Here is a 16,725-nt window from a genome sequence, read left to right as displayed (position 1 = left end):
GAATGGATCAAATCTTGGAAATGGGTTTTTCAGAAGTAAAAGAGGCATTTTGAATTAAGATCAGACCATGTAATCCAAACTTACATTTGATTTGGATCAAACCTGCCCTTTGGGTTATTCAAAACTTTGAACTCAGATTGGGATCTATTTGATCCAAAAAAAAAAAACAGGATTATCCTGATCCCATCAGAAGGGTGGATTCAGCTGTGATTTTTTTTAACCAAATAAACCAAATAAAATAAAAGTTTTATTTTTTAAGTGAATGATCACAAACTTAATGGTTACTGATTATATATAAATTCCTTCATATTTGAAGCTTATATGAAGCATGTCACATCTAATTAGATGGTAAACAACAACAACAAAATAATATCAAAGCTATCAGATGTCAAATAAATGTCACTGTTGCTCATAGCTCTATAATTCCACAGTATATTAATGGCAATGACCACATCAGATATACTCAGTCATTCAATAGCCTAGTTAAAAGTAATTTCTCACTATTGCATCTCTAATTGCATGTCCAGCGTGTCCTTCGTTATGTAAGAACATTGGTGGCTGTTCTGGTTCTACATCAGGCTCAGGTTCATCAAAATTGTCATCAAGAGAGACATGATGCCTGGTTGCAATGTTATGCAAAACAATGCATGCAAGGATTATGTTGCATGCCACCTTGGGTTGCACTTTCAAGTAGTTAAGACATTTAAATTAAAATTAAAACAATTAAAACTAACAATGGCTATTTGTGGCCACTGGTATTTTGCCTACCTGTTGTTCTTTGCTGAGCCAGTAGGCTACACTGTTGGTTCCATTTAAGGCTCTGGTAAACAGGATTTGGTAATCCCAAAATTTGGTATTTGGATCACAGTGATCCAACCCAATGTTCCTTTAAAAACTGTCATAGAAGTAAGATAGATCAGTTAATCCTGCATAGCAAAACATGGGATTTCCAAATCCGGACCAATTTGATCCAGATTAAATTTTTTGAAAAACTGGGCCCTGGGAGATTTAGGTGAGAATAGTTTGACAGGTCCATAGAAGGGCAACACACCAGCAGCAGGATTGGTATCTGCTCTTTTGTGCAAAGAGGTACAGGAGGAGCATTGGCAGAGCCCTACAAAATGACTTTCAGCAGACTACTGGTAAATGTGTCTGATCAAACTGTTAGAAAAAGATTCCATAAGGGTGGCATGAGGACTTTGACTGGCCCTCACATTCCTGAGACCAGAATTCAATTCACACCATCCGCCATCTCATCAGGAACATACCCAGACGTTGTCTGGAGTGAATACAGGAAATTCATACACGTTGGATCCTCCTGTAGTTCCTGTAGTTTTTTTTTTTTGTTTTGTTTTTTGTTTTTTTTTTGGGTGTGATTTTGAATTCAGCCCTCATGTTGTTTGAAACCCATAAGACAATTAAGATATTTTTTTATGAAATTCAAGAGCTTTCTGATCCATTATAGACAGCAACCCATCTACCACATTCAAGGCCCAGAAAGGTAGCGAGGACATTGTTAAAACAGTCCATGCGACATCAGTGGTTTAACCTTTTTATGAAGCTACAATAGAATACTTTTTTGTGCGCAAAGGAAACTAAATTAAGTTTATTCAACAATTTCTTCACTTCTGTGTCAGTCTTAAATGTACATTCAGGGGAGTACCATGACGTACTGACACAGGAGTCAGCGATCTGACGTAGAGTGTTCATCTTTCTTAGTTCAGTTTCAGTCCTCTTTGTGGCCCCACTCTGGAGGAATCAGACATGGTTTGCCCTAGTTGATCCAGCTGCTATTGGCAGCCCCTTGGCCAATTCTATTGAGGAAGGACCTCCCCTCTCAAACGAGAGGCAAGATCTTGCATCCCTGGCCCAGGCTGTGGAGCCTTTATGTTTGGCCATTCGAGTCTTTACAGCTCCCAGTGAGGGTGACTAACAGCATTTGGAGGCTAGAACCCCATCTATAAGATGCCTCTATGCCAGGGTTCCCCAAATCTTACCCTGGAGGTCCAATGCGCTGCAGAGTTTAGCTCCAACCCTGATCACACTCACCTACCTGTTATTCTCTAATGATCCTGAAGACCTTGATTAGCATGCTCAGGTGCGTTTGATTAGGGTAAGAGCTAAACTCTGCAGGAAAATGGATCTCGAGGTCCAGATTTGATGATCCCTGCTCTATGCCATAAAATGGTCAGTCTTTTCTGACTGGTACAGATGGTGTGCAGCACGGAGCGAGGACCTGTCATATTGTCCTCATCTGTGATAACCTTTATGCAAAGGCTGCTGGACACTCCGCTTCTATGCTGAGGGTTTATGTGGCAGCCATTGCGGTGAAGCAGAAGTAGTGGCTGACTAGTCAGTCAGCAAAAAAGACCTTGTCATTAAGTTCCTAAAAGGAGCTCAGAGATCGAATCCACATTGTCCTCATACTGTGCAGACATGGGACTTCTCCAGTCCTTAGGACTCGCCTGACTTGCGCCCCCTGTTGCTTAAGACCACCCTTCATGCCTTGAGTTTGGGCCTAACGACTGTAGAGTTGTCCTCGAGCCAAGACACGACTATGTACCTGAGGTGCTCTTCATTCCTTTCAAAGCGCACATCATTACCCTTCTGACTCTTCCTAACTCAGAGGATAAGAAGGGTCAAATTTTCTCTGCCCGGTTCAGGCTCTTAGATTGTATGTAAAGCGCTCTAGCCTATTCTGGCAATCAGAGCAGCTTGTTTGCATCAGAGGCTGCTCTAAAGGGCTGCCAGTCACAAAGCAGAGACTATGTTGCTAGATAGTTGATGATATAGCCCTGGCTTATGTCTCAGTGGGCTTGCAGTATCTTATTGGAGTTGGAGCCCATTCTACTAGGGGGATGGCCTTCTCCTGGGCTTGTTCTAGCAGAGTTTCTATTGGTAATATTTGTATGGCTGCCAGCTGGTTTGATAACTTAGATATTCCTGCCCTCCAGACACAAATGTTGTCCACCTAATTTACCTAATCCCCTCTGTAAGTGGAGAAGAAGCCTAGCGGCTTGGGTTTCATAATTGGATCATGTTTATAGGAGCACTCATTATGGGCACTCCAGGGGCTTTGTTCTGCACTTGCTTATAGCACTGCATTACTAAATTATATAGTAGTAGGCGAGCAGAAGCGCCATTTATACGTGCAACTACACAAACATGAACAAATCTGCCTTCATTATTCAGAGTAAACAGAGTTTCCCTACAGCATGCAAGGTTACATTAGTAACCAGAACATTTGGTTCTCATTTTTCATCCAGACCAATAACTACCATAAGTAGTCTCAAATGATAAGATGTGTGAAAGTTTGTTGTGATAGCGCTATTTTAAAAAAAGGCTAAGTGCCCCCAACTCTTTTTTTCACCACTTTTGAATATGTATTACTATGTATAATATATCTGTGTTTTATTAGTTGTAGTTGCTCCCTTCTTTCCACCCTCTATACTCCCATTTTATACAGCTTTACATGTTTATTTCGTGAGTTTTTTTTTTTTTTTTTTTTTTGTAAATCTGAGGTGTGAATGACTAGTGCTAAAACTGGGATTTCACGACTCGTACTAGCTGGTACTAGCTGAAAATAGTATAGTTTAATGTATGATAATGTATGTTTAATGTTCTACTCACATAAAACAAGTATTTTATTTTGTTCAATAATCTTATAAATGTATGAGGTGGCAAGGGGGGCCTTTTATCTCACACAAGGGGTAAAAGATTAATTTTAAAATACTGAAACTAAATAATTTTAAAAAGTAAAGATTCTGAAAGTCTTAAAGAAGATCTGAATAATTTAATGTAGATTTACAGTAGTAACAACAAATTATATTTTATTATATGATATAATATGTTTTAAATATAATGATTTCATTCTAAACATGGCGATTATCTCTAAGATGGACACCCAACATAATACATACCTTCTAAATCTAACCATGTCATGCCAACAAGTCAGCCATCAATTAATTATCATGTTAATTAGTGTGCCTTTTGCCCCAATAGCAGGGCTGTTTTTTTTTTTTTGTTTGTTTGTTTGTTTTTTTACCTCAAATTCCATACTTTTACATATTATTTTGTTATTTAAAAACTGTTGCTTTAATTACAGTAAACTAAACTGAAAATCATTAAGTAGACCTAAAATAATTTTAATGATTCTTATTTGGTACTTATATCTACAAACAATAGGTCAAATTAGCACAGAATCAACTGCAGATAATCACATTTGATTTTTTTAAATAATCTGTTATATTTGGATGTATGTCACAATACAGAAGAAAAGATCTGTCATTGTTTTCATTTCACTGAAAACATTTAAAGCTTCAGATAGGAATACAAATAGTTAATTACATTGTAAAAAGTAGTCAGTCTAGAGGCTTAACCAATCAGAATAAAGTATTCCATAAAACCATGTAATAAATAAGAAATACTTAATTAGAGCATCAAGAAATAACTCCTGTCAAGCAAAGGTGTACTTCCTTGATACAGTATATATTTAAATAAAATCTGTGACAAAGCAATAAAACATCAAAAAATGTTATATTAGAACTTACTATAATATAGTTTTTTTTATTATGAAAATAAATGCGTAAATGAAATCACATTTTGATCGGATCATATACTTCAAAACTGATGGTAAAATGCTAAATAGTTGTAATATAGTGGAAACATTGGAGTCTGACACAATAAAGCTTTGTAATGTGCTAAGTTACATACATGTATATCCTCAAATGGCTTGGATTCAGACAGTTTTAAATAAATAAAGCGAACATGGCAGCTTTCAACCTAAAACAGCACCTACTTGAATCGGTGTCATTGCCACTGTACACAACATGGCTAATCTGGCCTTGTGTTACTCAAAGGTTGAAGCATGTTTGTAATGGAGGTGTCTCAGTACCAACAATGACACAGTAGTTGAGTTTACAGAGTTGTATATTTCCAAATCATGTCACTCATTTCATCGTTTAATGCTTAAAACAGTAAGAGTTGTGAATTTTGGAGTCAACCACTGCAACGCATTAGCCTGTAGAATGGTCCTTTAAATAAGATGAGACATTTCATTACTCTGTCACTCTCTCTTGTCGGTCTTCATAATCCCAAATGCACTGGCTCTCATGGAGCACCTCGCCAAACTATTGTTTTTCCTTGTTTGCAGGCTAAACGGTCTTTAAAATGGTCCTGTAACTCTCTACGGAGATTCTGGAATGACTTTCTGAGGATTTCACTTCATCTTGGAGCTTTGGAGCTCACTCACAACCACTTATTAATTGATTGACTGATTGATTGATTGAGAGGTGACACATAGCTTGGGGATTTTAAAGCCGTCCGGTGTTTAACAAATTACTTATTGGAGTCCTTACTATGCTTTTGAGTGTTTTGTTTTGTGTTTAAAAGAGTCCCTCAAGGCCGTCAACACAGATGAAACCAGGTGTCCTCCTACTTTATGGTGCCATGCAGGAGATCGGCCTCTGATAAGAGAAAATAATGAAAAGTTAATATATGGGTTCATGCAGCATATAAATAAAAGCTTTAAGGATTGAAGAGTATGACAGATTTACTTTACTACAGGTGTACGTGTCAAATCTGTTTTTAAAAATCTGATTCTAAAAATACTTCCGCCTCTGTGTTCTTGACCTCTCGCCATGATTCTGAAGTCAGACTACCAGTTGTGAGTCAGCTATGAAAAATAAATTAAGGTTTTTTTTTCTTTTCTTATTTCTCTTAGGCTGGTGTAAAATGTTGCAAAGATAATAGAAAGAAGAATTGTTCACACATTTATATTTATTTTACGCACAAACACACGGTTTAAAAAAATAGTAAATTAAAAAAAAAACAGTAAAAAATTTAATGCTTATTAGCAGTTCATATAAAATGTGCAGTCCTTTTGGAAATATAGTCCATACAGTCACTTTGTAAAAGCCTGCTTCTTTAATTGAAAACATAAATTCATGCTCCCAACCCACCAATCAATATGCAGCATTGTTTGGACTGTTTATTTTAACAAGACATGATGCAATCAGAAAAAGTCTTCATGTCTCAGAAAGTGTATCCATTCACCAGCACTCTCAAATGTGCCAGCTAGACAAGTTCTAGCCAGTGGAGGTAATGTAGTATGATTGTGCTGCATGTTTGCTCTGTCACAACACATCCCCAGGAATGCATCTCAATTTTCAAAGACAACTGTTTTCTGTATTGCAGACCTGTGTTTCATTGATTCTACCCTAAAATATGAATCTATAGGGACTCTTGTAGACCAACAGATGCTTGAAGGGAACAAATTGATTATAAAAGAAACTAAATCTTTGAGCCAAAGCAAGAATTTGGAGCCTGAAGCTTTTTCTCCTGTAGGCTATGCCCTCATTTTTAGCCTCTGTTCACCATTTTATTTAAGATACACACCTTGTGTCGGTCCGGCAGAGGTGCGTGACTCGTGACTTTCTGGACCCCAGTGGCTCGATTAGAAAGAAGCTGCAGAAAACTTGTGCCCGTACTCCTCTGACAGCAACAGCAGCATGCTCAACAGAAGTGGAGGACACAAACAAGGACCCTATGGAAAGATCCGACTGCCACATCCTGCAGGAAGAGCATGGAAAGTTGTAATTGAAAAATCATGTAGAGTGACATCACAAACAGAACAGCACTACAAGCTCATTGATATGTGGAGTGGCTTAATTACAGCCACGGCAGCGGGTTAACAAGATTACATGTGCAGTGGTGTTCATGTCATGAGGTCCCTTTGTAAAGAGATTTACTTTTTACTCCGGTAATTTGTCACTGAATTTGCAAAATTAAATCCGAGATGGAACCCGTGTTAAGTCTCAATTTTCTGCTGAAAGGTACACCATTATCATTCCAGCAAGCTAATTTAAACATCATTAATATTACTTGTCCCAGATGTTAATATGCGAAATTATGCAAAGGTGAAACACCTTTGAGTATGAAGTACAAAGTTCTTGCTCTCAATTCATTCTGTGAGCGTCATCTCATTTCATGGTTTCAAACTACTTCATTGCTGTGTTGTACCCAGATACTTACAGGACCACAAGCTTTTGGGCTATGGGTGATAATTCTCAAGTTTCCTAATGTCTGACCTTGGTTTTCCAAATATTGTCCGGTTTGCAACTTTATTTCAGTTACTGAATTGTCATCAGTTGGGATAATGTTAATGTTTATATGCAGATGTCTAACTGTTTTGAATTTAATTTTTACCCTCATATTATATTTATAAATAGAATTCAATGTTGGTAGTTATTGTAGTATTAGTTACATGCTGTTATAGGTTTTAATATTTTGATTTAGCATTTAAGTACACTGCAAAAAATGATTTTATTAGATTTTATTTTTATTTTATTAAAATTTATTTGTCTTGTTTCCAGCCAAAATATCTAAAAATTCTTAAATCAAGAAGGATTTTCTAGACGAGTAAAAATTGTCTCGTTTTCAGAAGAAGAAGAAGAACAACAACAACAACAACAACAAAAAAAGTCAAATTAAGTGTGTTTTTGCTTGATACAAGCAAAATAATCTGCCAATGGGGTAAGAAAAATTATTTTGTTTGAAATAAGATTTTTTGCTTAACCCATTGACAGATTATTTTGCTTGTTCTAAGCACAAACTCACTTAATTTTGACTTGTTTTTTTCTGAAAACAAGAAAATAATTTTTACTCGTCTAGAAAATCCTTCCTGATTTAATAATTTTTAGATATTTTGGCTGGAAACGACAAAAATCTAGGTAAAAAAAGCATTATTTGCAGTGTATGAATTTATTTTTATTTTATTGTTTGGTTATTTGTAAATACATGTGCTTTTGTCATTTTTATCAGTTTAATTTTAATATTACTGTTTTGATTAAATGTATTTTTATTTCAGTTTTAGTTTTACTGTAGTTCAGTATTGGTTTGTATAGTTAGTCATTTTAGTGATTTAGAGCTTCATCTTACTGCTGTTTTATTTCAGCGTTATTTCAAACAAAGAATTTTTTTTTTAGTTTTTAGTGTTAGATTTAGTTAATAATAACCTTAAAAATATAAAATAATATATTAGAATGCAATTCTAATTCTATGTTTTTTTTTTTATTTAAATGTATATATATATATATATATATATATATATATATATATATATATATATATATATATATATATATATATATACAATACAATGTTTGATACAATACAATGTTTATATTTATAATTATGTAGTTGGAAATAAAATTAAAATCAGATTTTTATTTCAAGTTTCAAACCACATTCATGTTAAAATGTATATATCTGATCACACAAGTATGATTGCATGCTTGCTTTTAATGTGGTTAAGTGCAATTGTGATCCTATCAACATAAATGCTTTGTAATGACTAGTGTGAGGGGGCCATTGAGACTAAATTGAGATTCCCCAGTAGCTCTTTACCTTAACAGAACATGCTGCAGTGGTGGTCTGGCCCCTGCAGCCTGAAGTATATAACAATACACCTCTGCATCCTTGTCCAGAGTCTCCACCACCTCAGTGTGCAAGAGGTCTCTTTGCCACTGACTCTGTTCTCTTAAAACACGGTGAAAGACTTCCTGCTGTGGAGCATCAACTTCTGTCGTTCCTCTCCATAGCCGCAAAGGATAACTGTCCTCCACCTGCAACAATCATTTTAGAGTCATTACCTTCTTACCTTTGTTTGTACAATTTTTATGATGACAAATTGTAAGTGCAAATACCATGTGATTATGGATTTGGCACAAAGTTATACTTTTTGTGTGTAACGTATTTGAACACTTTTCTCTGGAGCGGGGATTTTATCAGCTTGTGAGTGCTGTTTGTCTGATTCTTGATATTGATATAAGTTGGAAGAATGCGTACAAACCTTTTTAACTGCCACATCCACATGATCGCAGATTGAGCGTGATATCCATCCTTTAGACTTGTCTCTGGCCTCCCTCTGGAGTTTTTGTGTTAGTAGAAACAGCCTGACACGATCTGGAAGTTCATTTTCTCCAACGTGAGACAAAGAATTTAGACCTGCGTCATTTTGGAGTAAATCTTCAGTAAAGCTGCCTGCTTCCTGGTCTCCCTGGTCAAAGTATTTTGGTATCTGTATTGATAAAAGGTACAAATGTTATATACAGTTGTAGGAGTAGATACAAGCACCTCACACATAACTGAATAAGAGACACAATTCACACAGCACTGACATTCACATACATACATAGTTATGCGGTATGTTCCCCTTTAAGAAAGAGAGTTGTTGGTAAACGCGCTATCTGGTGTGTTGTTGAGACAGAGCATTAAATAAACGAGACCGCTGAGTTCACTTGCATCCTGCCTCCGTGTATCTTTGCTAGCATGAAAGCTACATTGGTGACCCAGACGAAGAACAAATCGTTTATTTGGGATGTCGACGAACGCTGTATCTCTGAAGCTGCTGGAGTTTTGGGAGCAACAAGCGGTCATGTGTTTCGCTCAAGCAGAGACTCAGTTCACATTACGAGACATTACCGTGGACGACACAAAATATTATTATGTTGTCACAGCCCTCGGCAGCTACACAGCCCGCTCGGGACAAATATTCTACGCTGAAGGCGTATTTGTTAAAGACATGCAGTTTATCAGAGACTGAACAAGCACACCGTTTACTTTCCCTGCCCGGCCTTGGAGATTCTTGTCCGTCCAAATTTAAGGAATAACATGCTAGCACTACTTGGTGAGCATAAGTCATGCTTTCTGTTTAAGGAGTTGTTTTTACAACAGTTACCAGAACGCATTCGTACAGCTCTTGCAAATACTAAAGTGACTGATTACAGAGAACTGGCACAGTTGGCAGATGAATAGCAAGCAGCATCGCATAAATGTGTGACAACTGAGTCTGTGGCTACATCTGTGTACCCTGTGTAATTAAAGCTGCAACACGACACACAAATGAATGACAAGCTCCAGTTGTGCGGCTATTGAATGAGCAAGGACTGTTTCTTTCACGCTCGTTTTGGGGTGAAGGCCAAAAAGTGTCGGCTTCCATGCATGTTTAGCGAGTCCTGCGGCGATACCCAGTTCCACACATTCAGGATTTTTCCGATTGTCTTGCTGGAAAAACGATTTTTTTCAAAAGTGGACCTAATTCGGGGATACCATCAGGTGCCAGTCTACCACGAGGACATCCCTAAGACTGCGTTGATAACACCAATTGGCCTATTTGAATTTTTGCGGATGCCATTTGGCCTCAAAAATGCAGCACAAACTTTTCAGTGAATGATGGACTCAATCATATGAGGCCTAGATTTTTTATTCGTATACTTGGATGACAACTTGGTTGCTAGTATCTCAATGGAAGAACACCTAGCCCATCTGCAATCTCTGTTCTTTCGCCCTCAGCCAGCATGGCTTAATAATTAACCCTGCCAAGTGTCAATTTGGCTTGACTGTAATAGACTTTCTTGGCCATCGGATTACAAGTGAAGGAGCGTTTCCCCTACAATCCAAAGTTGAGGCCATTACAGAGTTTCCCGCTCCCCGCTCCCCGCACAACCAAAGCACTGCAAGAGTTTTTGAGAATGGTAAAAATTTCCACCATTTCATTCTATGGGCAGCTGCACTCATGCATCCTTTGTACAAGGCCCTTAAAGGGAACAAACAGAGCACTTGGTCAGAGGAGATGACTAAATCATTTGAAGAGGCTAAACTTGCCTTAGCACAAGCAACCATGCTGTCTCATCCGATTCCAGACGCCCCTATTTCTATCACTACTGATGCCTCAGACTGTGCTGTAGGTGCTGTACATGAACAGTTTGTAAATGGTGTTTGGCAACCCCTTGCATTTTTAAGTTGACAGCTCCCCCTAATAAGCAGAAGTACAGTGCATCTGACAGGGAGTTGCTTGCAGTGTACCTAGCAGTGAGGCACTTCCGCTTCTTTTTAGAGGGATGATTTTTCACAGCATTCTTGGATCACAAACCTTTGGTTCTGGCCATGTCTAAAGTTTCTGAGCCCTGGTCAGCACAACAACAATGTCACTTGGCCTTCATATCTGAGTTCATGACAGAGGTTAGACACATTGAAAGAAAAAGTAATGCTGTGGCACCACTGGAGCTTTTTGGGGTGTCTGAATGACGTTTTGACCATGTTAACATTGCCCTGGTGGGTCCTCTGCCACCCTCCCATGGATTTAACCACTTTTTGACTACAGTATGATGGATTGAACTAATAGGTAGCCGGAGGCAGTGCCATTGAGCTCGCCGACTACGGCAGAGGTCGCACGGGCCTTTATTGACACCTGGTTGGCACATTTCTGTTCTCCATCAGATATAACTTCTGACCGCTGCCCTCAGTTTTGGGCAGAGATTGCTCGAGTCCTTGGAGTGCAGCTTCACCGTACCACAGCTTTCCACCCTCAGGCTAATGGCCTTTGCGAACGTTTTCATCGCTCCCTCAAGACTGCACTTAGGCCCAGTCTGACAGACAACAGATGGGTGGAGCGGTTTCCTTGGGTCCCGCTGGGCCTGCGGACAGCTCCTAAAGCGAATCTGCAAACTTCCTCAGCGGAGTTGGTGTATGGTCATACATTGTGTGTGCCAGGGGATTTCATTCTAGACAGTACAAGGCCATGGGCTCTACCCTCTGACCAGCCTGCCCTTTTAGAGAGAGTCAATGCTTTCAAACCAGTCCCTACCTCTCAGCACGGCATGATGGCAGCTTGGGTCCCCATGGACCTCTCTACAGCTGAGTTCGTTTTCATTCAGCATTACGCTCACAGGAATGCATTGCGTCCCCCATACGATGGACCGTTTCATGTCCTGGAGGCTGGAGTCAAATCGTTCCTGGTCAACATTGGGGGTCCTCCTGAACGAGTTACTGTTGACCGACTTAAACTGGCTCATGGGGACCCAAATCAGCCAATGGTTTCAGCGGCAGCCTCTAGGAGAGGGTGCCCAGCTACCAACAAGGAGGAGGACTCCAGGGCGGAGAGTTCGTCTGCCAAGGAAGTTCAACATTCACAACACTGCACACGTTCAGGGTGACAAGTTCGTGCTCCAAGAATATGCAACTAATGTTGCCGGTGTTGGTGAATTCTGGGGGGACCGGTGTAGATACAAGCACCTCACACATAACTGAATAAGAGACACAATTCACACAGCACCGACATTCACATACATACATGCATTATGAGGTATGTTCCCCTTTGAGAAAGAGAGTTGTTGAATGTGCTTTCTGGTGTGTTGTTGAGACGGAGCATTAAATAAACGAGACCGGTGAGTTCCGTTGCACGAAAGCTACACAGTATTATATATTGTACACGTGCTTGCATATTAAATCTTCCAGCCACGTGGCACATTTTAGTTTGTGTGGAACTTGTTTTTTTTTTGGCTTTACCTGGCATGAAAAAGAAAAAACTCAGATGGGGTGGTAATGGTCATTAGTATAAAATCAATGTACATGGCACTTTGTACCTGGAAAAGGCTAGAACATTCGGTAACCATATGTGACAGTCCCTGTGTTGCAGCCAGGTTCTCGCTCAGATCCCTCTGGTCTGGCCTCCCCAAGCTGTATTTTCGTTGTCTAGACCTGTGTCCAAATGCAGAACATGAGAAAATTAGAGATTTTTTTTTTTTTTACACAGGATTGCAGCCATCCAAATTATTAATACTACGCCCTTTACAGAGAGAGAAGGGGTATTGACATTAGACACTGGAGTTCTCTTGTGTTCTTTGTCAAGGAAAATTAAAACGTATGGAATGGGATTGCTGCCTGCATTTCATTTCACAACATTCATCCGTTTTGCTTGTATTCTAGTGTTCTTCTTATAGCATAATGCTGATACTAAGCATTGAAAAGTTATCTGCAGTGCTAGTGCATAGCAGCGCATCCAGAGCTCAACGGAAGGGCACAGAGAGCTTGTTGGCTTGGAAGTTAGGGGAAGTTTCTTCAGTTGCCATTAAGTAAGTATTTTGAATGTATTTACCCAGGCAGACCTCTGACGTAACTGTCTCAGTTTCCTCTTTACCCTCAAGTCACTGCAAAAAGCAAACTATATAGCATCCTTATAATTCAGAGCCTCAAGTATTAAATAACATGCTGTGACTATTGTGGAGTGCATGCCAAACATTCATTTGTCTTTATCTTCTCAAGAATAAAGTTAGAAGGGACCTCATTTGGAAATATTAATCTCACTTTCCTGCCATATCTGTTATTCAGCTGTTCTCATCGCTGCACCTTCTCTGTCACTTATCCAGTGGTTTATTAACTGAATTGTATTAAGGAAATAATATCTATCCTTTATCTGTGAAATTAAAGCCAGATGTGGAATTGTGCTGTTACATAAGCTGCACAAAACTGACCCAACATTCATGGCACTTAAAATCAGGTTAAAAAGCTTTTGACTCTTTGTCTGAAATTAATGTAATCTTTATTGTAAAATATAGCATATTGAAATGTATCATACAGTGACCGCCAGGGGACATGATCGGTTCACTTAATTTTGTCCTTGCCACGACATAAACTTGTGGGAACGTGATCATTTTGTCGAGGTAATGACATCCTTATGTCGTGGCCACGACTTATGTTGAGGGAACAACATATTTTTCTTGTGGCCACAAGTACATCAAAAAATAGGCCTACAAGAAACATTTTATAAGTCCATTAACTGATCCTTTTTGTCCGTAATATTTGTATTAGGCCTATTATTATTTTTTTTATATTCATTTATATTCATTTTTCCCTTCATTTCACGTCATGTTCCATTATTATTTTAATAACTCGTTATGACTATATTTTATTAACTCTTGACAATTATGCCAATAATGTTTTGACTTAATTATTGTATTTATGCCCATGTGTGACAATATAAATAATTTACCGGTGCAAATTAAACTATACGTGAATGATTCACTCGTCAATGAAACACTATACACACCGCAGAGGTGGGTAGTAACGAATTACATTTACTTCGTTACATTTACTTGAGTAAATTTTTGGGGTAACTAGTACTTTTAGAGTATATTTAAAGATAGGTACTTTTACTCTTACTCAAGTACATTTATAGTGAAAAAAACTTTACTTTTACTTCGCTACATTTGATGGCGTTCCTCCGTTACTGTCCTCAGAAACGTGTCGTTGGAATTTTCATTTCATGTCTGATAAAACTGCATTAATACTGCTGTGTATACAGCTGTTACTATGGAAACCGTAATATTTCAGCGCTCCTAAAGCGCCCCCTCGTGACAGAGAGTTAATACATTTTTTTCAGCTGTTTATGGTCAAATGATTGCAATTATCGACCCATGTTTTTATGCAGCAAACACAGAGTTGTAAATGTAAAAAGTTAAGGTGCCTTCTAAAAATCTAAACAAGTACAGTAATATTTATGTTTTAAATAAATATAATAAATTATATACTCAATTTATCCCTTTTAATGTTACAAAGGATGAAATGCCATAGTGTAACATATTTTGTTTTTGTGTGAAACTGTATCTGAATTTTAAATCATGCCATTTTATGGCTTAATATTCTACTTTACATTGTCCAATCCCATTACTGTTTATTTTACTTTTGCAGATCTTAAAAATGGTTATGAATTGCTTTAAATTAATATTTAAAAATTCTGCAGATACACTAAATGCAATAAATATAATGAAATAAAATTACTTCCTTGATATTTGTTTATATTTGTGTATTAAAAACATTTTTGATTAGACTCCTATCTGATTTTCTATATTTAAAAAAAGGTCTTTTTTTATTTGGGCTAGTTAAATTAATTTTCGGGCTACCAAAATCTGAAGAGTACCTGCCCGAAGGGCTACCAGAAATTTTGTGAGCCCTGTGTGTGTATATATATATATATATATATATATATATATATATATATTAGTGGTGGGCTGTTATCGGCGTTAACGTGCTGCGTTAACGTGGGACTCTTATCGGGCGATAAAAAAAATATCGCCGTTAATCTATTCTCAAAGTTGGGTTGGGAGCTGGGTCTAAACTACGCAAGATATGATGACTTTCACCTTGATATTTTAGCGTGGATGATGTATACATAGTCTAATTGCACTGTAGGGGGCGAGAACGAGTCTCCAACTTCTGTGAAATTACCACATCAAATGAGACGTGCAAAGTCTGCAAACATGGATGCAGTTATGAAGCCGCTTCAGGGCAGGTGCGTTCTTAGACCCTTTTTACTGGGGCACGCGCCCCAGTGAAAATCTGCTGTGCCCCTGTAAAATCTCAAGTTTGAGTTATAATTTACTTTGATAATCCCGAAATAAAGACATTATGCAAAAACTGAATTGACGCTTCTAAAAGCAACGCAGTTTAATCGAAGACTATGCACGCAGATAGGTTATTCTTTCCCGTGCGCATCTCTGTGTATTTAACGGCAACGCGCAGGTCGTGCAGCCTTTTGCGCAGAAGTACTTGGTTACACAAGTTTGTATAGGTAATTATGTTGTAAATGCAATTGTCAAGCAGTTTGTGATGCATTTTGGAAACAGGAGATGAGCGCCTGATCTACTGTAATGCGCTACCTGGCCCGTTCTCGAAGACTTACTTTTAGTCATTATTTGGGTAGCACGCATATTCTGAATGCCTTCAGCAGAATTCAAATTAGCCATTTTAATCTAGATTAATCTAGATTAATTCCAAGATTTAATCTAGATTAATCTAGATTAAATAAAAATAATCTATGCCCACCCCTAATATATATATACAAATATAATGTTTTCAAGGAGATGTGTCCGGAAGCTTTCCAAACAGTTTGAAATTCAGGGTTTTCACTTCATATCAAGAAGTAACTAGCTACTTGAGTACTTTTTCCATCGGATACTTTTTTACTCTTACTCAAGTAACTATTAAGATTGTTACTTTTACTCATACTTGAGTAAATATTTCCATAAGTACTTGTACTTTTACTTGAGTACAGATTTTGGGTACTGTACCCACCTCTGTACACACGTGGACAAAATTGTTGATACCCTTCAGTCAATGAAAGAAAAACTCACAATGGTCACAGAAATAACTTTAATCTGACAAAAGTAATACTAAATAAAAATTCTATGAATGGTAACCAATGAAATTCAGACATTGCTTTTCAACCATGCTTCAATGGAATTATTTAAAAAAATAAACTCATGAAACAGGCCTAGACAAAAATGATGGTACCCCTAGCTTAGATAAGGTACCCCTTATTTTGTTGCACAACCTTTTGAGGCAATCACTGCAATCAAACGATTCCTGTTACTGTCAATGAGACTTCTGCGCCTCTCAGCAGGTATTTTGGCCCACTCCTCATGAGCAAACTGCTCTAGTTGTTTCCGGTTAGGGTGCCTTTTCCAGATGGCATGTTTCAGCTCTTTCCAAAGATGCTCAATGGGATTGAGGTCAGGGCTCATAGAAGGCCACTTTAGAATAGTCCAATGTTTTCCTCTTAGCCATTCTTGGTTGTTTTTAGCTGTGTATTTTGGGTCATTGTCCTGTTGCAAGACCCATGACCTGCGACTGAGACCAAGCTTTCTGACACTGGCCAGCACATTTCTCTCTAGAATCCCTTGATAGTCTTGAGATTTCATTGTACCCTGCACAGATTCAAGACACCCTGTGCCAGATGCAGCAAAGCAGTCCCAGAACATAACAGAGCCTCCTCCATGTTTCACAGTAGGGACAGTGTTCTTTTCTTGATATGCTTCATTTTTCTGTCTGTGAACATAGAGCTGATGTGCCTTGGCAAAAAGTTCCATTTTCATCTCATCTGTCCAT

The 16,725-nt window shown here is 38.1% G+C and overlaps 1 protein-coding gene across 1 annotated transcript in view; it reads right to left on the bottom strand.

Annotated features, from left to right (window-relative positions):
- Positions 1-4,248: 4,248 nt before the first annotated feature.
- LOC141292303 (rho GTPase-activating protein 7) overlaps positions 4,249-16,725 on the bottom strand; it is a 39,786-nt gene continuing 27,309 nt past the window's right edge. The window contains exons 10-14 of the mRNA XM_073824309.1: positions 12,426-12,540; positions 8,852-9,079; positions 8,407-8,624; positions 6,397-6,570; positions 4,249-5,465 (exon numbers count right to left, since the gene is read on the bottom strand). Coding sequence (XP_073680410.1) covers positions 5,357-5,465; positions 6,397-6,570; positions 8,407-8,624; positions 8,852-9,079; positions 12,426-12,540 — 844 coding nt within the window. The 3' untranslated portion in view covers positions 4,249-5,356. The remainder of the gene's footprint in view (positions 5,466-6,396; positions 6,571-8,406; positions 8,625-8,851; positions 9,080-12,425; positions 12,541-16,725) is intronic.

The sequence above is a fragment of the Garra rufa genome, chromosome 19 (assembly GCF_049309525.1).
Source record: "Garra rufa chromosome 19, GarRuf1.0, whole genome shotgun sequence".
In the NCBI taxonomy this organism is placed as follows: domain Eukaryota; kingdom Metazoa; phylum Chordata; class Actinopteri; order Cypriniformes; family Cyprinidae; genus Garra; species Garra rufa.
The sequence above is the reverse complement of the archived record's forward strand: the minus strand, read 5'-3'. Positions and strand labels throughout refer to the sequence as shown.